Below are 26655 nucleotides of genomic sequence, written 5' to 3'. Positions count from 1 at the left end.
AAGCGGGGGCTCAGAGAAGCAGGGGCGGAGCATTCAGGGGAGGAGGCAGAGGTGAAGAGGAGGTGATTGCGCCCCTCCCCTTTGTGCGCCCGAGGCAAGTGCCTCACTCGCCTCGCCCTTGTTACGGCACTGCTATAAGGTAACATAAAATGCTGCTGGATTACAGCGAAAGATTTGCTTACAGTTCCTGCTTTCAGGTTACAGTGAGACTAACACATTTGCATGCAATCTCTGTTAGGTTACAGTGCTACTGTCAAATTTAAATATAACCCTCTCCCCACAACTCCCTCAGGTTACAGCACATTCTGTCTGACTTCAGAAATGGTATAGCATTTGTCTGTGATGGTGCTGTTATTTTTTTGACCCAATGAGAAAATTATCAAGAAAAGACAACAATAAGCAATTTATAAAAGTGTGCAATTGTTTATTATGCGCTTCTATTTAAAAGTTTTTTTTAAAAATAGAGGAGGACACAATCCAGTTTTATAGTTTGCTTTTCAGATGTTGTCAACTATATACTGAAACATCAAACTAATATTTAAATTTTAAAGCTTTGAACACTTGCTTTTAGTTACTGTTGTCTTGGCAAAATAGTAGAAGAATATTATACAGAATAAGTTACAAAGGCTGAGTTACTTTTGAATCAAATGGAAGAGCTGTCTGTAAGAATTATTACATGAGCATATACACAGGAAGGGCTAGGTAAGTTACGAGAACTTCCATTGCTTCACAGGAAGCTACTCATGCTGAAGTAATTGTTTCCAAAGACTTTAAATAACACCAAGAGAGACCGAGGGATTTTGAGAGTGAGAAACAAAGACAGGTAAGAGTATGGAGAAAGTAAATTCTTACCTGCCCCTGCTCCACAAGTCTATATCAACCTTTCATTTTACAAACTCACATTTTTATCTCATTTGGGGATTTTGCTTAGTATTCAATTTCAATCATAAAGTGACATTAGTTTTTTTAATGATGGTTTACATTAACCATACATTTATAACATTTTAAAGCATAGATGGTTAGCAAACGATAATGCATACCACTGAAAAATATATAGAGAAAGGAAAATAATTCCCTGGAACTGAGATGGTGTTTAATATTTTACGGATGACATTTCTACCAGCTTCCTCAGATCCCTGATATTGATAGGAAGTGAGAACTTTGCGAGGTTTTCATCTTGGTTATGTTACAATTCCTTTTGGAAGAACATAATAGTTCTTTGGTCCTAGTCAATGGCTATTAGCCAGGATGGGCAGAGATGGTGTCCGTAGCCCGTTTACCAAAAGCTAGGAGTGGGCAACAGGATCACTTGATGATTACTGTTTTGTTCATTCCCTCTGGGTCACCTGGCATTGGCCACTGTAGGAAGACAGGATAATGGGCTAGATCAGGGGTTCTCAAGCTAGGGGTTGTGACCCATCAGGGGGTCACAAGGTTATTACATGGGGGTTCGCAAGCTGTCAGCCTCCACCCCAAACCCCGCTTCATTCCAGCATTTATAATAGTGTTATAAATTAAATATACTGTTTTAATATATTTAAGGGGGGGTCACACTCAGAGGCTTGCTGTGTGAAAGGGGTCACTAGTACAAAAGTTTGAGAACCACTGGACTAGATGGACCTTTGGTCTGACCCAGTATAGCTGTTCTTATGGTCTTTGTTACCGCTCAGGAAAACAGCTGCACTGTTTCTTTAAAAAGGCTGTGACCGGAGCCCTCTGCGCAGGTCCTATGCCCCGAGTTTCAACTTCCTGCAAAATAGTGAGAGATGATTGCAAACGTAATTGTTGTGAGCCCAGATTCCTTTTCGCTGCAGCAGTGTGCGCTGCCTGCTCCTAACACGCTAGTCTAGAACTCGTGCAGGGCTTGCAATGAATTAAAAGGTCTTAAAAACTATCTAAGGCACATCTCATTCACACAGCTCTATTGTGCCTTATATTTGTTCACAGACATCATTAGCAAAGTAACAGAGTAACTTGAGACTGAAAAGCAAACTGTTGTGTCCGGGGAGAGGAAAGCGGCTATTGGCTTTGAAAGGAAAATGTGGATCTTGAAAGACACACAAACACTTCAGCCTGTATGATAAAATGGAGAACCCGAGATTAAGTCAGCAAATTGGATATTGCTTGGGAATAGGGAGTCGGCTTTGTAGTTGTTTTTGGCTTAGGAAACAGGTGCCTGCCCTACGCATCCTGAAGGCACTAGCCATGCACACAGTTACATGGTGGATGTCCAACGGGATATTACAATTACCACATCCGAAATTGTCAAGCCGGGCTGGCTAGCGCGTTCCTCCTGCTGCTGGGCCGAGCGCGCGCCTCCTGCTCTTAGCACCCTCCCCACCTGTTCCCTCGGGCTCGCGCCGCTGGGCCGCGCGCAGTTCCGCGCCGCTCCCTCTCGGACTCAAACCAGTTGGCGCTGCGTAACCTGCTTCTCGCGCCCTTCGCTTCCTCAGGCTCGCGTCGCTCTTGGCCCGCCGCCACTAGCGTACAACCAGCTCCTCGCTCCGCCCCTCCCCAGACTCAAATCAAGCCTCTAGGCCGCGCCTATCCTATTCCTCGCGCGCGCTCCCCACGCCAGCGGCGATCTGAAGCTGCTCTCCTCCCACCTACACGTCCTAGGGGCGGTGCCGCGGGGCGGAGCCGTTGCCGCTGTCATGGCGTCCTGGGCGCTGCTGGCGAAGGAACTGCCTCTGCGGAGCCAGTAGAGAGCTAGGCAGGCGGGCAGGCGGCGGGCCGGCCATGGAGAGCTTGGCGCAGCCCCCGCCGCCCCCGGGCGCGCTGAAGAGGGGCGGCGGGGGCGCTGCGGGCCGAATCATCCTGGAGGGGTCAGTGGAGGAAGAGGCGGCGGCTAACGGGGGTAGTGGCAGGGATGGACCCGTCACTGCTGAGGAGGGCGGTGGGCAGTGGGGTCCTTCCCCTCTGCTTCTTCCCCCGCCTGCTGCGGGCCCCGGGAGGGACTCTCCTCCCGCGCTGGGGTCTCCCGTGTCTGCCACGGAGAACCGCCGGTCCGCTGCGGACTGCGCGGAGCCAGCAGTGACTGAGAGCCCTGAGGCGGCTCCTGCCTTGGAGAGCGGCCCCGGGGAGGCTGGCAGCAGCGGCGACCCCAGCCCCCCAGAGGAGGAGTCGCGGAGCTTGGACTCCCTGGAGTCCTTCTCCAACCTTCACTCCTGCTGCCCGAGCAGCTCCGAGCTCAATAGCGATGCCGAGGAGGTGGCGGCGGCGGCGGCAGCGGAGGGCAAGGCCCCGAGCCCCGGAGGGGATGGGCCCACGGCGGCGGCTCAGCTCTTGTCTGCCTCTAAGGAGCGCTTTCCCGGCCAGTCGGTCTATCACATCAAGTGGGTCCGCTGGAAGGAGGAGAATACCCCGATCATCACCCAAAACGAGAACGGGCCCTGCCCGCTGCTGGCCATTATGAACGTGCTGCTGCTGGCTTGGAAGGTATCGTATCCCCCGGGAGTAATTGACAATATCTTTAGCTGTAGAAACGTACCTGAGGCTTCGCGCAGACACAGTTACAGTGTCTGTGATAGTGGAGATACGCACAAACCCGCACTACATATATCTCACTTTGTGTTGTGATTTGTATTCCTCTGGAAACGTACAAGATGCTTCACAAACCTAATAACTATTCCTGTAGCCTTGGAAACATGCACAGCACTTCTGTAATCACAAATCTATATACAGTAGTGTGGAAACATATACGCAGCTATTTATGTTAGACCTATTACTACAACATTAGAAACTACACCGCTTACACGCAAGCCTATTATTGTTTATATGCTTTATATAGCACTTCTCATACCAAATGCTGGGAAAATGCATGGGATCTTGCAAAACAGTTCTATTATTTGTGTAGCACTGGCAATATAGGTAAGACTGTGTTTTATAAAGTGCTGCTATTACTTTTTAAATAGCAATAGTAATGTAGATGGTGCTTCACAAAACAAAAGCATAACAATGATATATTACTGGGAATATGTGTAGCAGTCTACTAAATAGAAATCTATTCTACAAATTCATGGTGATAGGCGCATACACAACAATTTGCAAAAAATAACCTGTTTTCAGGAGTGCTGGGCTTGTATACAGTTCTTTATACAATGCAAACCTATTATTGCTGTTTGGCACATTGATAATGGGCATGGTGCTTTACAAAGCACATCCCTAATAATAATTACTCAGCTGTAATTGTATGAAGCGTATTGTAAAGATCCAATATTATTTAGTATTATATATGCCAAGATTGTGCAAAGGACTGGGAACCAGAAACTCCCATGTTCTAATCCTGTCTTGAATAATGATTTCCACTGCAGCCTTGGATAAGTTATTTTAACTTCTGTCTCAATTTTCCCATCTATAAAATGGGGATAATCCTTATCTACAATTCATAGCATGGTGTTAGGATTAATATTTATAAGGGGATTTGAAAAGGAAGTAGCCATTAATGCAAAGTAGTAATTTGCATTCTGTTTTAAAACCAACCAGAGTGGGTTTTTCCTCTCAAGAAGAGCCAATAATCTAACCCAAACAGATGCACCTGACTGTTACCCCACATACCGTAAGATATTGTGACAGCTCAGGGCAATTGCATCTCTATTTCCCCTCATTGGTCCAGTGAAGGGCACCCACTCTGAGGCTTCTAGCTGCTCAGCCATTTCCTTTGTGAGTGGAGACTCCTCCCCCCCCCCCCCCCCATGGTATTTCCAAGATGCACAGTTCTCTGCCTTCATTATGTTGTTTGCAGCACAGACAGAGGTTGACTGAGGATAACAACTTGCTTTCTCTTCAGAGATGGTCAATGCTTGTAATTGCTATAGTTATAAATTACATGTTACGTGTTCATTACAGCTTCAGCTCAGAACAAACACCCAGCCTTATGAGGCCTCAGCAGGCCCAGTCCTTCCATCCCTACCCGAAGGAATGGGGGGGCCCTCTGTGGACCAGGGGACCTGACTGTTTGCTGGATCAAGAAGAAGGCCTTGAACCAGTTTAAAACAAGGCTGTTTATTCTTTGTCTGTTGGTCCCTGGATAATCCATTTTGACCTAGTGCAAACCTCTCCAGATGGGTGGCTTCAAAGGGTTGATAACAGAAGAAGTACATTAGCATTCCCCATCCTTACTAGTGAAAGTACATACAAAGACACAATAATACACAATTGCATTCTTAACACACTGTACCCCAAAGGTCTTATCCCTCATTCAATAAGGTTAAACTTTACGGAATTAAGTTAATCTTAATTCCATAAGGTTTGTTCAGGATATTATCAGTCTGTCACGAGTATCACTCAGGCAATCAGCACAGGAAGGTTTAGTGCAAGAAGTAGGTTTTTTTTGAGGAATTTGAATGAGCAAGGGAAAGATAGTTGGCACTCCTGGAGTGGGAGGCTGTTTCAAATGTAGCAGGTGACATGAACAAAGTAAAGAGCCAAAAGTGGTTAGAGGTAGGTGTTGGGAACCTTCAGGATGTACAAATGTCAGTGGAGGTTTTACCATTGACTTAAATGGGAGCAGCTATGGGCCAAATATTCATACGGCTTCGCTACTGAAATGCAGATATCTTTGGCATGTAGAGTGGCAATCGGAATTATACTATATTATACTTTCATAGTTAGAAGTGAAACTTGGTGGATCCAGAGTCCAGGGGCAAATACACTTGACCTTACAGTAAGTTCTGTGGGATCTTTAATGACCTCAGAGAGCAGACAAGATTTGCATTTGACTCAGGGAAGATGTCAAAAATACCCTCAGAGATCTTCAGTATTTTCATTGAAAAACACAAAGTACAAACATCCTTCAGCTCCAGGCGGAGATGATCTTACAAAGCAAAAACCTACTTTTAAAATTAACCCAGACTGTCTCCTTCTCTAGAGTGAAGTGTTTTCGTGCCGTATTTATATGATGAAACCCCAGATTAGGATGTTTGTATTAAGAAACCGTATTCCCCTACTAAATAGAGGGATTTTGTTTTAATTAGACAAAGATAAGTGTTGTTAATCCAACAATTATTGGTGGGGTTTTTTTTGGTAAAAATCATGAGGAAAGATACCTCCTAAATATAGTCTAGTCATATATTTCATTTCTCATTAGAAAGAAGGGTGCAGTCATTATGACTAGGGCTCCGTGTCTGTCACTGAGGTCGCGGAAGTCATGGAGTCCGTGACTTCTGCAGCAGCCAATGTGGCTGACCCCACCGTCTGGCCGCACTGGGCGGCCTCGCAGCTGGCCGTACTTTTCTGCTTTTGACAAAACAGAGGGACACACAGGAAATGAAGAGATAGCATAGTAAAAGGTGGGGGGAATATGGCTTTTTTGTTGTTTTTTCAGATACAAGATGGCTAGTCAGTTATGGATGGATGCTTTGGGGCTGGCAGGTTGCCCACAACAGCTGTTGCTCTGGATCCTGGCTTACTTTCCTGGTCAGGGATGTAATTTGCCTGACCTTGTCAGGTTCCTCTCCTTCACTGCTCCTTCTAAGGCTGGACAGAGGTGGGCTGCCTCATCTTGTCATGCTGGTGCTATGCGGTGCAGTTGGTTTTAGGATTGAGTGGAAAAGTTGAAACAGAGAGAGTACAGGAGGAAGATAGTGGAGGGATAAAAAGGGGGAGCACTGGAGGTTCCCATTGGTGTGCCAAGATCTGGGTTTCACAACAAAAATTTTCCATTACTATCTCACCCCCCAAAGTCTCTTCTTAGGGACCTCAAAAATGGGATGTTGAGTGGAATAGCCCCTCCTCATTATTTTGTCCACCAATTAGGCTTAATTTTTGCAGAACCAAATTGGGTCTGTTGATTTCTGGTTCCATACTCCTCTTGTTTACCAGAAGTGACCTTAACACAGTCCTTGGCTGGCCTTAGTAGACTGTCTTTTGCATTTATTTTTAAACAATTTTATATAACAGATAATTGGGACAGTTTATGAACCTTTACCTACTTTCCAGCAGTTAAACTCACAGTTGGAGTAAAACCTGTGATGCCCCAATTATTACAATGTATAATATGTATGTATAATTAACTCTTACACTCCACCCAAAATTGTACTTGACTTTTGTGCACTATGATCATGTGCCACTATGTATTTATATGAGTGAATAGTGTAATCTCTGATTTTATAAATAAGGTAACAGTGTTTCCCTGAAAAATCCAAAGTCTCTCTAATTTCAGGGCCTGTCCTAATATTCCTGTTAGTATTACAGAAGCGAGTTCTGTCCTGATTTATGTAAGTCCCAGCAGATTGGCTACCTGAAGTCGCTGCTAGCCAGCTAAATTGGTGAAATTGATTGCAGACTGAGTGAGCATGCATGCATTTCAGAGACCTCCACTTAATTTGTTGTACAGTAATATTGCCCCCCTACATTTAATTAAATCTCCTGGTTAATGTGCCGCTCCCCCCCCCCCCCCCTCCCCTTTTTTCCTCCCTGTCCCCCCCCCCCCCCCCCACTTGCTTTACTTCCCCACCACCCCCTCCCAAACTATAATCAGATATATGTTGACACTGGTGAGAGTGGCAAGCTTATTGGCAGCTGATCTTCACCACATTTGTATGTAGCTGGCTACTGATCCAGGCTGAGGATAGGCGTCCACATTCTGCTCACTTTCCCTACACCATGGGTGAAAACTCGATTTGTGGCAGGGAATTGTGGGGATGGGAACAAGGGACTAAAGACTGAGAGTTAGGATAAAGAGATTGAGCGTACTGTTAGGGAGAGATATCTAGAGCAGAAATGCAGAGCAGAATGCAGCAAGGGTGTAGGGAGAAGAAAAAGTGGGGGGGAGAGGGAAGAAAGATTAACATATAGAGAATAGAACAGTGGTCTCTCTCCTCCTTTCTTCACCCACCAAACCCTTTACCTCCATAGGTGTTTGTGTTTACCTTGAAAATCTGGTCACCCTATAGACAAACATGTTATGGTTTCAAACTATTGTAAATAACGTTTACAGCAACTCAGAGTAAGGGGTATGTCATGGTTACAGGGCTAACAGCATCTCTGTGCCTTTCTTGAGTGCATCCCCTCAGGTGACTTGTGCTTTTACCTATCCTGGGGTGGAATTCCACAACTCTCCCACTCTTAAAGTAGACCCAGGGCTACAATATCCTGTGTTATCAACTGTTCTTACCTAGCAGGTCTGACTGACTTCATACACTTGTGGTTCTTCCTTTCAGGAGTCTGAACAGAAGCATATGGTGATCAGACTTCTTAAAACCAATGTATTATTTATTTTAGCAATAAGAGCAAAACATTTAGAAAAGAGGATTTTAAAACAGTTAACGCCCATGCCTAATTTACCTAAAGGCTTACCATCCTCTGACGGTAATCTGGGTACGCCTAACTTCTTCAGGCACCCCATCTGGTCTCTCTAGTCCCTCCCCTTGATAATTACCCGATTCTCTTGGGAATGTTCCTTTAACCTGCCAGAAGTCTTTCATGTCCTGTGCTTACAGGAGTTTTGTGGATTAGCTGCAGAGGGGGCAAAATCTTCAAAGTTAATCATGGCATTGTTCCTTAACCCTCATGTGTTTGCAGAGATGTAGTTTTTCTTAAGCCATTCCTTCCCTTCTTGCCTGTTTTTTTTTTTTTTTCAGACTCTCCTGATGTGTTAAATCAATATAGTGATACAGAAAACATCTAAATAACCAGGTTAATATACAGGATTCATAGAGTCATAAGACTGGAATGGACCTCAAGAGGTCATCTAGTCCCGTCCCCTGCACTCATGGCAGGACCAAGTATTATCTAGACCATCCCTGACAGATGTTTGTCTAACCTGCTCTTAAAAATCCCCAATGATGGAGATTCCACAGTCTCCCTAGGCAATTTATTCCAATGCTTAATCACCCTGACAGTTAGGAAGTTTTTCCTAATGTCTGACCTAAATCTCCCTTGCTGCAATTTAAGCCCATTGCTTCTTGTCCTATCCTCGGAGGTTAAGAACAATTTTTCTCCCTCCTCCTTGTAACAGCCTTTTACATACTTGAAAACTGTTATCTCCCCCCTCAGTCTTTTCTTTTCCAGACTAAAAAAACCCATTTTTTTTCAATCTTCCCTCATAGGTCATGTTTTCTAGACCTTTAATAATTTTTGTTGCTCTTCTCTGGACTCTCTCCAATTTGTCCACATCCTTCCTGAAATGTGGCACCCAGAATTGGACACAATACTCCAGTTGAGGCCTAATCAGTGTAGTGTGGAGTGGAAGAATTACTTCTTGTCTTGCTTACAACACTCCTGCTAATACATCCCAGAATGATGTTCCCTTTTTTTGCAACAGCCTTACACTATTGACTCATATTTAGCTTGTGACCCTATGACCCCCAGATCCCTTTCCAAAGTACTCCTTCCTAGGCAGTCATTTCCCATTTTGTATATGTGCAACTGATTGTTCCTTCCTAAGTGGAGTACTTTGCATTTGTCCTTATTTAATTTCATCCTGTTTACTTTCAGACCGTTTCTTCAGTTTGTCCGGATCATTTAGAATTATCCTATCCTCCAAAGCACTTGCAACCTCTCCCAGCTTGGTATCATCTGCAGACTTTATAAGTGTACTCTGAATGCCATTATCTAAATCACTGATGAAGATATTGAACAGAACCGGACCCAGAACTGTTCCCTGCGGGACCCCACTCATTATGCCCTTCCAGCATGACTGTGAACCACGGATAATTACTGATAAATACTCTCTGTAACCCTTTGCGCACCCACCTTATAGTAGCTCCATCTAGGTTGCATTTCCGTAGTTTGTTTATGAGAAGGTCATGCCAGACTGTATCAAAAGCTTTACTAAAGTCAAGATATATCACGTCTACCGCTTTCCCCCTGTAAAAGGGTTAACCGGGGCTCAACCCTCTCTGGAGCAGCGGGGAACCACACCGGCTCCCTACATACAGTTATTGTTTGGGGAATTAGTCTGTCCGCGGGGGTCTCCCTCGGCAGCCCTTGCGCTAACTGAAAAACAATGGAAGCCCAGGCCAGGGCGGGCAACAATGAGTCACGGGCTCAGACCCTCAGGCAGGGCTAAGCAGGAGCAGTACAATTAATAGCAGGCCCAGGCCCTAGGTCAGGGCGGGGCAATGCAGAGTCAGAGCTGAGGCCCTCAGGCAGGGCTGAGCAACCACAGTATAAACAGTAGGGAGCCCAGGCCCTGGGTCAGGTTGGGGTAACAATGGGTCAGGGCTCAGGCCCGCAATCAGGGCTGAGCAACAACAGTACAATTAATAGTAAGCCCAGGCCCTAGGTCAGGGCGGGGCAGTGCAGAGTCAGAGCTCAACCCCTCAGGCAGTGCTGAGAAACAACAGTAGGCCCCAAGCCTCCAAAGGCCTGGGAGAGGGGGAGACTGCCACCCACAGGTTGGGTGGCAGGGGGGACGCAGGCCCTCCCACTCCACTGCGTCCCAGCCCGGGGCCCTAGCAGCGGCAGAAGACTCGCTGCTTAGTCAGTGGGGATCCTGGCCGCAACACACTGACATGGGCTCTGGCAGTGCTGCAGCCAGACTAGGGTCGGCTGCCCCCGGGCTACTTCCAGACTCCCCCTCGGGTAGTACCTGGGACTGGGTGTTGTCCTCTGGGGGATCCAGCACCATAGGTTCCTCCGGGTAGCGGGCGAGTGGCAGGCCCGGCAACTCCTCCGGGTAGCGGGCGAGTGGCAGGCCCGGCAACTCCTCCGGGTAGTGGGCACAGGGCGGGCCTGGCCAGTCCTGGCGGCCGCCTTGGGCCGCGGAGTTTTCCCAGTCACGAGCTAGGCTGGAGACATCTGGTCTCTCCGGTGGCTGGGGCCTTACTGACCTCTGAGGGCGAGCCTTTATACTTCCGGGTCGCCGCCTGACCCTCTGAGGGACGGGCTCTTCCCTCTCCGGGGCGGTGGGGAGCCACACCGCCTCACTACACCCCTCCATCCACAAGGCTTGTTATTCTGTCAAAGAAAGCTATCGGGTTGGTTTGACACAATTTGTTTTTGACAAATCCATGCTGACTGTTACTTATCACCTTGTTATCTTCTAGATGTTTGCAAATTGATTGCTTAATTATTTGCTCCATTATCTCTCCGGGTACAGAAGTTAAGCTGACTGGTCTGTAATTCCCTGGGTTTTCCTTATTTCCCTCTTTATAGATGGGAACTATATTTGCCCTTTTCCAGTCTTCTGGAATCTCTCCCGTCTTCCATGACTTCTCAAAGATAATCTCTAATGGCTCAGATATCTCCTCAGACAGCTCCTTGAGTATTCAAGGATGCATTTCATCAGGCCCTGGTGGCTTGAAGACATCTAATTTGTCCAAATAATTTTTAACTTGTTCTTTCCCTATTTTAGCCTCTTCTGATCCTACCTCATTTTCACTGATATTCACTATGTTAGACCTCCAGTCACCACCAACCTTCTTGGTGAAAACCAAGATACAGAAGTCATTAAGCACCTCTGCCATTTCCACATTTTCTGTTACTGTTTTTCTCCCCTCATTGAGTAACCGGCCTACCCTGTCCTTGGTCTTCCTCTTGCTTCTAATGTATTTGTAGAATGTTTTCTTGTTATCCATTATATTTCTAGCTAGTTTGATCTCATTTTGTGACTTGGCCTTTCTAATTTTGTCCCTACATACTTGTGTTATTTGTTTATATTTATCCTTTGTAATTTGACCTAGTTTCCACTTTTTGTAGGACTCTTTTTTTTTTTTAATTTTTAGATCATTGAAGATCTCCTAGTTAAACCAGCGGTGTCTCTTGCCCTACTTCCTATCTTTCTTACGCAGTGGGATAGTTTGCTCTTGTGCCCTTAATAATGTCTCTTTGAAAAACTGCCGTGTTGTACCCGCAAGAACAGAAAAGACCACCTGGTCGGCCTCCAAGAAGATGGGAAGATGACATTGTAAAACGTTTCGGACGAACGTGGAGAAGAAAGGCAAGAATGCGAGAAGAATGGCGGACGTGTTGTGATTGGCGCAGTCTTAACAACAGCTGAAGACCGATCGATCCAGGTGGTGAAAAACTGCCAACTGTCTTCTATTATTTTTCCCCTTAGACTTGCTTCCCGTAGGATCTTACCTACCAACTCCCTGAGTTTGCTGAAGTCTGCTGCCTTGAAATCCATTGTCTTTATTTTGCTGTTCTCCCTCCTACCATTCCTTAGAATCTTGAACTCATAATTTCATGATCACTTTCACCCAAGCTGCCTTCCACTTTCAAATTCTCAGCCAGTTCCTCCCTATTTGTCAAAATCAAATCTAGAACAGCCTCTCCCTGGTTACTGTCTCGGCCTTCTGAAATAAAAAATTGTCTCCAATACATTCCAAGAACTTGTTGGATAATCTGTGCCCTGCTGTATTATTTTACTAACAGATGTCTGGGTAGTTGAATTCCATCACTACCAAGTCCTGTGCTTTGGATGATTTTGTCAGCTGTTTAAAAAAAAGCCTCTTCTTCCCAGTTAGGTGGTCTGTAGTAGACCCCTACCGTGGCATCACCCTTGTTTTTTACTCCTTTTATCCTTACCCAGAGACTTTCAACAAGTTTCTCTCCTATTTCCATCTCAATCTCAGTCCAAGTATATACATTTTTAATATATAAGGCTACACCTCCTCCCTTTTTTCCTGACCAGTCCTTCCTGAGCAAGCTGTACCCTTCTATACCAACATTCCAGTCATGCGTATTATCCCACCAGGTCTCTGTGATGCCAACTATGTCATAGTTTTGTTTGTTTACTAGCATTTCGAGTTCTTCCTGCTTATTCTCCATACTTCTTGCATTAGTATACAGACATCTAAGATTTGATTTCCCTCCCCCCTCCAGTTCTATCTTGTCTCTTTATCCCTGCTATAACAGCCCATGCTCCCTCCAAATTCCAAACCTTCTCCCAGGTCTCCATGTTCTTGCCTGTGGGCTTTGATCACCTGCCCCCTTCAAACCTAGTTTAATGCCCTCCTCACTAGGTTAGCCAGTCTGTATCCAGATATGCTCTTCCCCTTCCTCGATAGGTGGACCCCATCTCTGCTTAGAAGTCTTTCTTCCTGGAACAGCATCCCTGTTCGCCAGCTCCCTAACTAACTATAGTTAGTTAGTTAGTTTCAGTTACGAGGTCCTTCTCTCCCCCGCCCTTTTCTTCTCCGACACCGGGGCATGCCTCGGTCGCCAGGTTTCAAATCTTGTGAAGTGTGCGGTAAACTGATGCCAAAAAGTGACCTGCACACTTCTTGTTGGAAGTGTCTCGGCGAGAGTCACCAAAAGGACAAGAGCCGCATTTGTAAAGGGTTTCGGACGAGGGCCCTTAAGGGTCGTGAGCAGAGCCTCAGAATTATCCTCATGGAGGCAGCCCTCCACCCAGAGTCCGACCCTGGGTTAGCAGAGCCTGTGCCGAGCACCACCTCCTCGGTGCACAGCGCACTGGCGTGTGAGTCAGCACCAAGAAAGGAGGCTAAGGAGTCCCAGCACCGACATGGTGCTGAACAAAAGACTTCTGGCAGGTGCTGATCTTTGTCCCCAGTGCCCCCAGAAGAAAGAGGCAGGAGAGAGGGCGCTCTTCCTGTCCTAAGCCTAAGGAGCCAGCGGCAAGGAGACCTGAGCCCACCCAGCCTACTTCGGGCCCAGCAGCTCCCAGGGGCTTGTCAACTCCTGCCCCACAAGGGGTTCAGTCGAGTCTGGCCCACTACCATTCTCCGGACCATCATGGCCAGGACATTCAACTCCCCTCCACTCCGGAGACTTTTGAGGCAGCGCAGGACCTTATTTGCCTGATGGCACCGCCTTCTCCAAGGAGGGATGAGGCACTGGTGATAACCTGGCCACTATTCCATCTAGGGGCAAGCCAGCGATGATGTCACACCGCTCCCCATCTCTGGCACGCCACTCCCCAGTGCCGGCCACACGTGGGGGAACCGCACCAGTCCCCAGAGGCCCAGCACCACACATCAGCACCACCCAGTACTGCTCCTCCGTGGTCTTCTTTTTTGGAGATAGGTCCAGCAGCAGGAGATCTAGATCTAGGCGTCACTGCCAGCTTCCTCTGGCATCGTGGTCACCTCAATGGCAACCACCAGCTCAGTGGCTTTCTGGACTCCCTGGGCTTATCAAGAGGCCCAGGGTCAGAGCCAGGCGTCGAGACCCAGGTCTGCGTCAGTCAAGTCGGCATCCTTGATCCCCCTCGCAGCACCTGGCACTGAGACTATCTCGGTGACAATGCCGGTGCCTCCGCATGCTGCTCTGACTTGGGCACCAGCAACCATCTTGGCACCATCGGCACACCAGCCCCGCGAACAATGTGACCCTCTTAGTGCCGAGGGCAGTTACCAAGGCCATGTGTCGGTGCTCTCATCCTCACCAGATGAGGCTGTTGCAGGCTCTTCAACGGCCCTGGCCTTAGAGGATAGAAGGGTCCTACAACAGTTGTTGCACAGGGTGGCCCAAAACCTGGGGATCCAGGCAGAGGAATTGGTAGAGGATGCTGATCCCGTGGTGGACATCCTTGCCCCCTCTGGGCCTTCACATATTGTACTGCCACTCATCAAAACTATAAATGAGACCACAAAAACTTTGTGGGAGACTCCGGCCTCTTTGCCCCCTACAGCGAAGAGAAATGACAGACGCTATTTCGTCCCCTCAAAGGGATACGAGCATCTCTATACTCATCCTCCACCTGACTCCTTGGTGGTACATGCTGCAAACCAAAGGAAGCACCAGGGGCTTCAGGGACCCTCCCCTAAAAATCAGGAGATGAAAACGGTGGACTTGTCTGGGAGGAAAGGCTACTCTACCAGTGGTTTGAAGCTCTGCATTGCAAACCAACAGACCATCATTAGTAGGTACTCCTTTAACACCTGCAGAGCGATGGCCAAGTTTGCCGAGCTGCTACTACTACCAGACTCCCGTTCTGAATTTAATGCCTTGGTCTGAAGGAAGGCAAACTTATTGATAGGGCCTCTTTGCAGGCTGCTCTTGATGCCGCAGCCACCCAAACCATGGCTACAGGGGTGGCCATGAGAAGGTCCTCTTGGCTCCGGGCCACCTCATGAAATCCAACAGACCATTTAAGACCTACCCTTTTGAAGGTCAGGCCCTAGTCCCTGAAAAGACGGACAGTAGACTGCACAGTTCAAAAGACTTGAAGACCACCCTAAAGTTCCTGGGCATACACCCCCCCCGCCATGCAGCACAGGCATTTCAGACCGCAACCTCCTCTGCAGTTTTACCAGCAAAACCGACAGGATGGTTCCCAGAGGAGGAATAGAGTGGCAGGAAGAGGCTGCACCCATCTTCAGACCATGGCTCTGGCCAGACCAAGCCTTCCTCGGGCCAGAAATAGGCCTTTTGAAGGAATTAGGAGATACTGGGAATAGAAGCCCTTGCCCCCTGAGCTCCCGAGGAACATCTTCCCAGCAAAAGGAGTAGGGAGTTGTATAAGGAATTGCTCATGAGAAGGGTACCTGAAGAGAGATGGGGGTGGAAGGGCAGATGGGCAGGCAGAAAATTGGAGCGAATATCCCCTTTCTACTGTGCATAGTACCCAATGGTCCAATGTAATATGGGCCCAGGCAGGGCAGAAAGGGGATAGTCATGATGAGAAGGCAAGGTGGGGGTGGATCCAGTTCCTGAGCTGGTGTGCCGTCCTTGTGCTGTTGTTCTTCGAGATGTGGTGTTCATGTCCATTCCAATACCCTCCCTCCTACCCCTCTGTCAGCACCAAGAAGCAACTGACGGGGGGTCAGCTCGGCTGGGCCCTATATTGGGCGCCATGAAGATGCTACTCCAGAGGGCGCCCAGGCCAACCCTGCTGATACTGCTAGAGGATAAATCTTCCGGCTGTTGTGCATGCAGCGCGCGCACATCTGATTGGAATGGACATGAACAATACATCTCGAAGAACAACAGTTACAAGAAAATGAGTAACTGTTTTATTTAGGCTCTAAGTACTTTCTAGCCAAAATATTTAACTGCCACGTTGAGAGGAAGTGTCTTAGATGTGGTTGAGCTCACCCTTTTGGTGGCCCACCAGATTTCTGTGAGACGATCCAGACACTTACTTGCCTGCACATCAATAGACTGCAGCACTGTTTCTTCTCTTGGCCTGTTTGGCACATGTCCTGGGCACCAATTGTGTGTTACCTCTTCACAGAAATGGAGCAGTGCTGACTCACCTGTGGCTTAAGTAACCCTCTCCCAAACTCCACCTGAAGAGGCAAGCCTTCTGCTTTACCTCTTCAAGGGGCTACATGGTAGGTGTAACAAGTAACACACAGACACTTTGCACAGAATTCTAACACATTGCTTCTTACTTAATCGCATGAGAAATACACAGATCTATAAAAATAATCATCCCTACATGCATTTCCCTGCCTGAGTTTCCTCACCACTCCAGAGCATTCTTTCGACTGTGGACAGGGTCCTCTATGGGATCCAGGATTATTTCCTTGCAGCTGTATGACTTCTCTGTCAAAACATGGAGCCTCTCTTCCTAGGTCAGCTTGCTTCCTCTGACTGTGGCCAGACCATCCCCTTCCCCTCTCCTTCCTATACTTCCTGTGTCTTACTGTGAATTTTCCCCTGACCCACCCAGCCTCTATGGCCAACATCAGTATGTTGGTGTCTTTTGTCCTGCTTGGAGAATTTTCTGCTCTCCATTTTCCCCTCTCCTTTCAGACAGGATGAGGAGGTATCCTCTTCCAGCTCAAGCAAACCCATTGTTTCAACGTACTTTACCCTGAATACATGGTTGTTGAGTTCTAATGACTCTACATTGTCCCTGGTCTGTGAACAATCCTGCTAGAACCATGGTGGGTACACATCAACAGAGGGCATTTATGATACAGTAATTTTCATAACAATAACTTCATAATAACCAGAATTTGTAAGTTATACATATAGATTCCCCCAAATCATCAGAGGCAGGGGCTAGTTCTAGACTATGCAGGGCATTAAAGATAATCATTATTAGCATGAATTGTTGGGATGTGAACAAGAAGCCAGTTCAGAGACTTTAGCACAGATGTAATCCCATATGCTCACATTGCTTAAATGGATCTTATTTTACATTAGCTGTAGCTTCTGCTTGAATTCTGTGGGAAGGACTAAGCACGTTTTTGTAGTCAAGTTTGAAGGCAGCGCAGGCATCTAGCTCTTGGAAGGTCTACATAACAGAAAAATAGCTATAGTTTCGTGGCCTGCTGTAGATTGTGAAAGACAGTATGGACCAATATTGCTGCTTGGGGATTTAAGGGTTTATCTATACAGGGGAGTTACTGTAAAATAAGAAGGGTGCAAATTTAGATCTCAATAGCTATTCCACTTCGACATTTTGTGTGGACGCTCTTATTCCGCACTGAGTGCCTTTTAGCAGTTTGGGGTAATCCATTTCTAAAATGAATTAACCTAAAACTCACAAAGGCGCAAAATAAGAGTATCCATATGGGGAGCTACTGTGGAATACCTATTCAGCAATAGCTATTCTACACCATCTATTCTGGACTTTTTCCCTGTGTAGACAAATCCTTGCAACAGAACTCAAGGGCTGCGCGCCATTTTGGCAAAAATCTTGTATGCACACTTGCCAAAGGTTTTGAAAGTCATTAGTTTGTAGTGTTATAGAAGCCCTATAAAAATAGATTTGATTTGCAGTTAAGTTGAGATGTTGTATAAGTCTAATCATTCTAAGTAGCTCAGTTTTAAAAGGTTTCAAAAATTTGCTTGTCTAGGCAAATGCTTCCATCAGCTTCTTGAGAATCAAGTATTAAGGTTTTTCAGCCCTTATGGTTTTGAAACCTTTCCAAAATTATAAGTGTCACCTGATGCTGTTCTGTCTTCCAGAGTTTTCAGAGAGCTTTAGTGCTGCTTATGTTGTTTATAGTTTTGCCAAGATGCAGCGGAGTGAAAACTTGCCTTGTTAGTTTCCATTTCTGCTTTTTTTGAATCCCACTGGAAGCAGTGAAACTGACCATTGAATTTCATTTTCATCAGTTGCAGAAGTAGGCACTGGAACTATTTTCCAAGGAGTATGACTCCAATTGAGGTTTGGGTTCCATGTTCAGAGTTGGTAAAGAAGTAAACAGAAGACTTCCTTCTTTTCTAGCAGCCCCAGAGGCTTGGGAGACTGGCGTGAGAGCTTCACATTTATAAGACACCTACTAGTTGGAGGCTGATACAAAAGATGGTGCTCCAAGCAAGATTCAGGGATTTCAGCACCAATTCTTTGTGTGTGTGTGTGTGTGTGTGTGTGTATATGGAGAGGGGTTTCACTTAGGTACTTCCACAGGAATTTGGCCCAGTGTTTAGTATCTGTTTGGGTAGTAAGCTTATTCCTTTTGCTATTAGGTATTCTCTTTAAAATAAATAAATAAATAAAATCCTATATCTGAATTTGCATGATGGAGGGGAGAGAGGAAAAGCTTGATAGGATAATTTAGAATAGTGAAATATGAGAGAGAGAGGGATGGACCTTGTGAGAAGGAAGGAAAATGTAGGAGAGGAAGTAGAGAAAAAACATTCTAGGGAAAGATCAGGAGTTGGAGGGGAAGAAAAAGGAAAGAAGAAAAGGTGAGTGAAGCGAGGAAGGAAAAGATGGTAGAAAAGCAAGAGATGTACCAAGTTAACTTTCCACTACGTACAATTAAAAAAAAATAATTTAACCATGTTACATTAAATACAGTACACAAGCAGTATGCAACTGTCATTCCTTTAAGTTGTGTGACCGTACTCTCATGTTGTGACGGAGAGATCTTTCACCCTTGTGTGTGTTTAGTTCATGTACTAGAAAGTATTTTCTATTTTTTGAAATATAGTATGGTATCCCTTAGAGGTATCCTATAGGATCTGGGCCCCCTTGTGCGAGGTGCTGTATAAACAAAGAGATATAGGTATGGTCTCTGCCCAGAAGAGCTTGTAAAATCACTTTTTGATTTTAATGTAACACAAACTTCCTCAAATATACTTCTCAGTTTTTGAAGCAAAATCCTTTTCTTTCACAGGTCAAGCTGCCACCAATGATGGAAATCATAACTGCTGAACAGCTGATGGAATATTTAGGTTAGTAGTGACCCAGAATAGATTTATAATTATATTTAAGAAAGTAGTTTATCACTTGGTAGTGTTACATGAGAATATTTTTCCATATAACTTTTTCTCCAGCAGGTTTTGATTGAATATAGGTTACGCAAAATATAATCTGGTATACTAGACTACCTTGGTTATCATTCGTTCTTTTCATTGGTGCTGCTAATGGAAGTTCTGTGCTCTACATTCATGGTTAAATGTAAAATGTTGCTGTGGCTGCCAGTTTATGGCCTGGATCATGCTCCAGGATGCCAATAGACATTTTCTTATTCATGTTCCTTGCTTTGTTCATATTATATCTCCTGAAAAGTACTAAGACAATCGTTTCTTTTAATTTTCTACAGTGACTTTTTCTCCTTCTTGTTCTTTCCTAATTACAGGAACAGCAAAAAATTAATGTAATTGGAACGGTAGATGGGGTCTCTTATTTGCAGGCACCACTTCATTCTCAGGTTCAGTCTCTAACCTATCTACAGCTGTTTCCAGAGGACAAGTCTGACTCTGATAGTCCAGAACATTCAGATATTCAAGGTTCAATCACCACACATTTCAAGCTCTAGACACTACAGGTCCTTCCCTCCCAGCCTAATAACTTTGGAGTGATGTTTCAGTTTTTTGTATAAAGTTAACCTGAAAAAGTGAAAAGAACGATTTTCTCTATAACATTCCTTCCCTAGGGAATAGTTTATTGTGGGTTAAAATAACAAGGAGGAAAAACACATAAAGATTAGGCACTATACAATGAATGGATCTGTGCTACTGTAGGAAGCACTTGTGTAGATGGACTGTTTAGATTTACTTTTTATGAGCATGTATTATGGAACTGTGAGGGGTGTGGCGGTGGTTTTTTCTTAAAGCAGGAATTCAACCACTTTATGTATAAGGAATACAGCATATCCTTCCCACAATTATTGCACTTGATCTTTTATTTGTCAATTCATTCTGCACCAAATTTGGTTAATTAGTTTGAAATAACATTAGTTTTAAAGTTTTTTTTAATGAGTTCTTTAAGAAATTTAGCATCCAGTGTCTGAACACTTTACTATGAATTATTTTAATAATGGAATAGCAGACTTCAAACTCCCCATAGAGTTAAAACTCACTGAAATCTCATGCATTGGCTCCATTTGAGGACATTCATTTTATCATTAGTAGTAACTTTCTGCTTTTACTTTTCATAACTGAGGCTGATAAATAGAATTTTGATATTTAGGGAATTCCACAGAGAACTGTTCTCTTAGGAAATGGCCACCACCTCTTGTTGTTCCCAATAGGAAAGAAGTTAGGCCACGCTGAGGAGATCGTAGACCCTCATGGCATAGGTGACACCATCTTCTTTGAGAGCAGCTTTGCTTCACACTTGCTGGGAACAAAGGGAGGTAATGGCTGTTTTGTAAGAGGTCATTTTAACTGAGGGCTACTGTCATCTCTGTCCTATCAAGAGCCATAGGAGATGGCAAGAAAGAATGGGAAACATCACATGGTTTATATGGCCATATACATATCTGTAATTTGGGGCAGCTTGTCAGTCAGAGGCACTAAACATTAAATTTTTCTTAGTTGCAGTAATTCAAAAATTCTTGTTTGTTTTTCCCAGTAGCCTTTATTTTAATCTACTGTTTGAAGGCTGTTCTAAGCATATAGAGTTGAGGTTATTTATGAAATTTAGTAACCAGCACCCATTACATATAGCAAACAGTGAAGAATAATAATGGAGATTTAAAACACTTCTACCATTGCTAATGCTACAAAGAAACTCTTAAGCAGCCCTACTAGTAAACTGGCTATGGAGAATATTCTATAACATTTTCATAAGGATGAATTACAACCCTGGATTGATTGATTCTTCTGTGAGTGATTGTCTAAATGGATTTTGCTCTTGGTGTGCATGTGCTTCATGCATGTGAGATGGTTTCTTTTGGGCAGTAGAGTGTGGGGCTCTGCCTGCATCCTACATGCCCTTTTACCCCCTCACCTGATGGCGTAAAGGTTGGAACAGGTCCAGCTGTCCCTGAGTTCTTTCTTATGGCCAGAGGTTCTGTTTCGCAGCCACAGCAGTTGTCTCCTTTTCTCTGGACACTGTGCTAGCGGGTGTTAGTCAGAATCATAGTTAATCATCTGTTTACAAAAACATGTCTTTTTCCCTTAGATAAACTTGTTAGGTTAGACACTCTCCTGTCCCCTCCCGAGGTTATTAGCACTGATAAGATTTAAAATCTGTTATTTCAAGTTCAGGATGGTGATTTTGACCTCTATAATTCACTCAGATCTTCAGGACTGATTTGCAGCTCTTGACTTGCAAGATGCCTATTCTATATATCAGTCCAGCCAGCCTACAGGAAATACCTCAGATTCCTGGTGGGAACATCTTGCTACCAGTCCTACCCTTGGTCTTTCCACATCACTTAATGTATTCAATAGTCGTGGTGATTATCTAAGGAGATAAAGAATCCAGGTTCATCCATAACTTGACTACTAGAGGATTCGAGGAATATCACCACAACAGGTGATTAACTCAGTACAAATAATTCTAATGTGGTTTGCCTCACTAGATCCACATCAAAAGACAAAAAACTGTACTGACTCAGCGTAGATTTCTTAGGAACACTGATAGAGTCCAGGTCCTTGACAGCTTACCTTACACAAGAGATTCCAAATAATGATAGGTTTTATCAACCCACTTCAAGATCAATTAAGACCATCAGTAAGAACGTGTCTCAGGCTACTAGGACCCATGGCCTCATGCTCTTATGTCCGAGATTGTCAGACTTGACCTACATTCTATTGAAGGATGGTTGAAGTTGAAATCAGTTTATCTATCCAGGAGGCACTGCATGGACATGATGGTCACAGTCCCTCAAGAAGCCCTCTCCTCATCAGGTGTACAACACAGTACCTGCTGCCTCCCAAGACACTCAGACATCTCAAAAAGCTTTTCTCTACATAAATATCTAGAGCTTAGAACCGTCCAACTGGCATGAAAAAGCATTTCAGGATCCACAGAACATGTTCTGACAGACTTCACCACAACAATGCATTATGTCAACAGGCCATAGGGGAGCAAGATCATTCCCTGCTCTATCAGGTAGCCATGTGGCAATGGAATTAGTGCATTCTGAACCAAACCACTCTGGTTGCCTTGCCGTCCTGGTCTCATTATTTTCATAGAACAGCTGATCGGCTGTTCTCAGATTACCATGCGTGATCTGTCAGAGACTCAGTCCTACATAACATCTTTCACAAGTGGAGATTTCCAGAAATAGATCTGTTTGCCCTGGACCAGAACAACAGAAGTCTGACAATCTGTTTAAGAGGGTGTTGGAGTCCATCCTCCCTGACAGATGTCGTCGTTTTTTGTTTGTTTTTTAATTGCCTGGCTACTAAGACTAATGCATACCTTTCCACCCATGTCCATGATGCCAAGGGTACTGAGGAAACTCCAGTATGGGCCGGGCAGTTGTGGTATTTAGAACTGATGAACGTTTCAGCACAGCCACCATCACCTTACCGGCCCTGTCTGTGTAGTCTTTGAGAACAACAGTTAGATTATACACCTGGACCCAACTCTGTTACATCTGACAGCCAGGATGTTGGCTGGATGATGTCCACAGAAAGAAGCTTTCTTCTGAGGTTCAGAACATTCTGCTCTATAATAATAATAATTAATGGAGCTATCCTATCTCCTAGAACTGGAAGGGACCTTGGAAGATCGAGTCCGGCCCCCTGCCTTCACTAGTAGGACCAAGTACTGATTTTGCCCCAGATCCTTAAGTGGCCCCCTCAAGGATTGAACTCACAACCCTGGGTTTAGCAGGCCAATGCTCAAACCACTGAGCTATCCCTCCCCCGCTATATAGCAGGAAGCCTTCATGAGATTTAATTATAAAGCTGAATGGAAGAGATTTTTTATTTTGGGGATCTCAGCACCAGCTTTCTCCCCTGACATCACCAATTTCAGCAATACTGGACTATTTACTAACTCTGAAATAATCTCAGTTTTTCAATCAGCTCCATAAGGTTCTTTCTAGCAGCAATATCTGCATAACACACTCCTATTCAGGGGGGCCATACTTTTTTTGTTTTTTTTCCCCCATCCCACAGCAGGAAGATTCCTTAAAGGCCTCATTCACATTTTTCCACTGATTTGGAAGCCCCATTATCCTTGGGACCTCAATATAGTATTAGTAGACTTGGAAGGATGAGATTTTCCTCGATAACTGTCATAAATGTCAATTTCACTGTACACACACAAACCAACCAGAAAGTATTTCCTTAATCAAAATTTGCAAATAGGTAAACTTAAGAGAAATGCTGCCTGAGAACTTAGTTTGATTTAAGGATATTTACTTTGTATACTTTGACATTTGATGCTGACAGTTGGTGGTGTTAACGGTTATAAAGCTTGAACTTTTTGAATCTCATCATCTTCTGTCATTGTCTGACCCCTCCCTCCATAATTTCCCTCAACGGTGAAAATGTAAATAATAAAAATTGGAAACAATGCTTAAAAATAACATCAATATTATCTGTCAAAACAATAAAATAAAAATTCAATTCTGCCAAGCCTAAGTATTAGCAGAGCTGATGAATTTCTGCCCCTCTGAGTGCTGAGCAAGCTGTTCCCTTTACCACCTACCTGCAAAGACAGCTTTTCTTAGTAGCCTCACTTCATCAAAGTATAGGGGTGATTCAGGCTCTTATGACAGATGGTCCCCCTTAAGTGTTTCATGAGGACACAGTAATTTTTGGATCCCTTGCTAAATATCTGCCAGGTTTTCTCAGGTTATGGTAAGAAGCTGCCTGTTGTGAGGAAATTCCCACTGTTTCATTCTTCTCAAAGGGCCTGTTAGGAGATGGTGAGTTAGTATCTGATAAAGGAAGAATTAACTCGGAGATTGGGGGATAAAGATGCTGCAAGGCAAAATAAAGCAACATTGGGAGGATTTTGAAAGGCTGGTAGCTAACTTCTGTGTGTGTGTGTGTGTGTGTGTATACATATATAAAGAGTAATGGGATGGGACAAGAGCCTTTGGTCTGGTTGGTCCCCACACCTCTCCTACTCCCAAGAGACGGAAGATTATACTGCTCATGGGGAAAGGAGTTGGCTCTTTGCAATACTCCTAGCCAGTTGGCTGCTGCCAATATCCTCAATTTTTATATACTTTGATTAGTGTATTATACACAAACTAAATAGCTTATTAGATCTGGATGCATTAGTCAAATTCTACAACTATTTGAAACCAAATCCATACTAATTTTCAAAGCAATCCATATTTTGTCTGACCATGTTTTAATCTAACCTATAAAGCAGATACTGCTATGTTCTATCAAAGCGTCTACAGATTTATTGTTTCAAAGGGTCTGTAACTCATGCCAAACAACAATTTGGGTATTGATTCAAGATCTCTCATTAACTTTGTTAAAGAATGTATTTGTCTGGGGTTATGATCTGTGCTGTGAGGGCATTGCTCTATATTATTTCATCACATTTTAAAAATCGAAGTCTATGCAAATGTTTTAGGAGTTTCTGTTCTCTTTGATAAATTAATAGCTAACAGAGATGCCGAGGGTTGGCTGCCCTTAAGAGTGAGATTTACAGCTCTAAAGAGTGAGATTCAAGGCCAAAGAGTGAGATTTTTCCCAGCTGGTGTGTTAGATCATCTTTGGTCCTTGGTGACAGCCAATAGTCCAGGGTTTTAATCCAACTGGCACTTAATAGTTTGTTTTAAATATACACTGCTTAATATTGCATATAAAACACTTAAATGTCCTAATTCATAAAAATGTCCAGGGCACGTGAGCATTCTATATGCAACACAAATTAATGGATTTTAATAAAAACAATTATTTGCTGTCTGAAACAAAAATCTGGATGGTGGGAGATCCCTGAGGACCTGAGTTAACAACCCCTGGTTTAGGCACACAGTCAGTGGACAGTATAGGAGAAGTATTCAAAAATAAACTGTTTTTATATAAATCTAACAAAAAAGAGAACTGTTTTATCAATACAACAATGTGTTTATTTTCCATATCACCTTCTCATAGTGATCATCCATTTGAAAAACACTTTTCAGTAAGGCTGTCAAGCGATTAAAAAGATTAATCGTTCTGTTAAACAACAATACAATACCATTTATTTTAAATATTTTTGGATGTTTACTACATTTTCAAATATATTAATTTCAATTACAACACAGAATACAAAGTGTACAGTAGTCACTTCATATTATTATTTTTGATTACAAATATATGCACTGTAAAAATGATAAAAGAAATAGTATTTTTCATTTCACCTCATACAAGTACTGAAGTGGCATCTCTTTTTTGTGAAAGTGTAATTTACAAATGCGATTTTTTTTTTTTTTTTGGTTACGTAACTACACTCTAAAACAAAACAGTGTAAAACTTTAGAGCCTACAAGTCCACTCAGTGCTACTTCTTATTCTGTCAATTGCTAAGACAAACAAGTTTGTTTACATTGACAGGAGATACTGCTGCCTGTTTCTTGTTTACAGTGTCACCTGAAAGTGATAACAGGTGTTCGCATGGCACTGTTGTAGCCGGCATTGCAAGGTACATGCTAACAGTTCATATGTCCCTTCATGCTTCAACCACCATTCCAGAGGACTTGCTTCTATGCTGATGATGGGTTCTGTTTGATAACAATCCAAAGTAGTGCAGACTGACGCCTGTTCATTTTCGTCATCTGAATCAGATGCCACCAGCAGAAGGTTGATTTTCTTTTTTGGTGGTTTGGATTCTGTAGTTTCTACATCACAGTGTTGCTCTTTTAAGACTTCTAAAAGCATGCTCCACACCTCATCCCTCCCAGATTTTGGACAGCACTTCAGATTCTGAAACCTGGGGTTGAGTGCTATAGCTATTTTTAGAAATCTCACATCAGTACCATCTTTGCGTTTTGTCAAATCTGCTGTAAAAGTGTTCTTAAAACAAACATGTGCTGGGTCATCATCTGAGACTGCTATAACATGAAATATATGCAGAATGCAGGTAAAACAGAGCAGGGGACATACAATTCTCCCCCCAAGGAGTACAGTCACAAATTTAATTGATGCATTATTTTTTATTAACTAACATCAGCAGCATGGAAACATGTCCTCTGGAATGGTGGCCGAAGCATGGAAGGGACATATGAACCTTTAGCGCATTTGGCACGTAAATGCCTTGCAACGCCGGCTACAACAGTGCCATGCGAACACCCGTTATCACTTTTTTCAGGTGACATTGTAAACAAGAAGTAGGCAGCAGTATCTCCCATCAATGTAAACAAACTTGTTTGTCTTAACGATTGACAGAATAAGAAGTAGGACTGAGTGGACTTGTAGGCTCTAAGGTTTTAAACTGTTTTGTTTTAGAGTGCAGTTATGTAACCAAAAATATCTGCATTTGTAAATTACACTTTCACGATAAAGAGATGGCACTTCAGTACTTGTATGAGGTGAAATGAAAAATACTATTTTTATCATTTTTACAGTGCATATATTTGTAATCAAAAATAATATAAAGTGAGCACAGTGCATTTTGTATTCTATTATAATTGAAATCAATATTGAAAATGTAGAAAAACATCCACAATTGGTATTTTAGTGTTATAAGTGCGATTAATTGCAATTAATT

At 44.0% G+C, this 26655-nt stretch overlaps 1 protein-coding gene across 3 annotated transcripts in view; it reads left to right on the top strand.

Annotated features, from left to right (window-relative positions):
* The first annotated feature begins 2663 nt into the window (after positions 1-2663).
* MINDY2 (MINDY lysine 48 deubiquitinase 2) overlaps positions 2664-26655 on the top strand; it is a 109394-nt gene continuing 85402 nt past the window's right edge. For all 3 annotated transcript variants that reach the window (XR_003369637.2, XM_026648265.2, XM_026648264.2), the window contains exons 1-2: positions 2664-3438; positions 18933-18990. Coding sequence is in view for 2 of the 3 variants with exons in the window: in XM_026648265.2 (XP_026504050.1) it covers positions 2740-3438; positions 18933-18990 (757 nt within the window). In the remaining variant the exon portion in view is untranslated. The remainder of the gene's footprint in view (positions 3439-18932; positions 18991-26655) is intronic.

Source organism: Terrapene carolina, unplaced genomic scaffold (genome assembly GCF_002925995.2).
Source record: "Terrapene carolina triunguis isolate 2854851 unplaced genomic scaffold, T_m_triunguis-2.0 Scaffold67, whole genome shotgun sequence".
In the NCBI taxonomy this organism is placed as follows: domain Eukaryota; kingdom Metazoa; phylum Chordata; order Testudines; family Emydidae; genus Terrapene; species Terrapene triunguis.
This window is presented reverse-complemented; position numbering and strand designations above follow the sequence as displayed.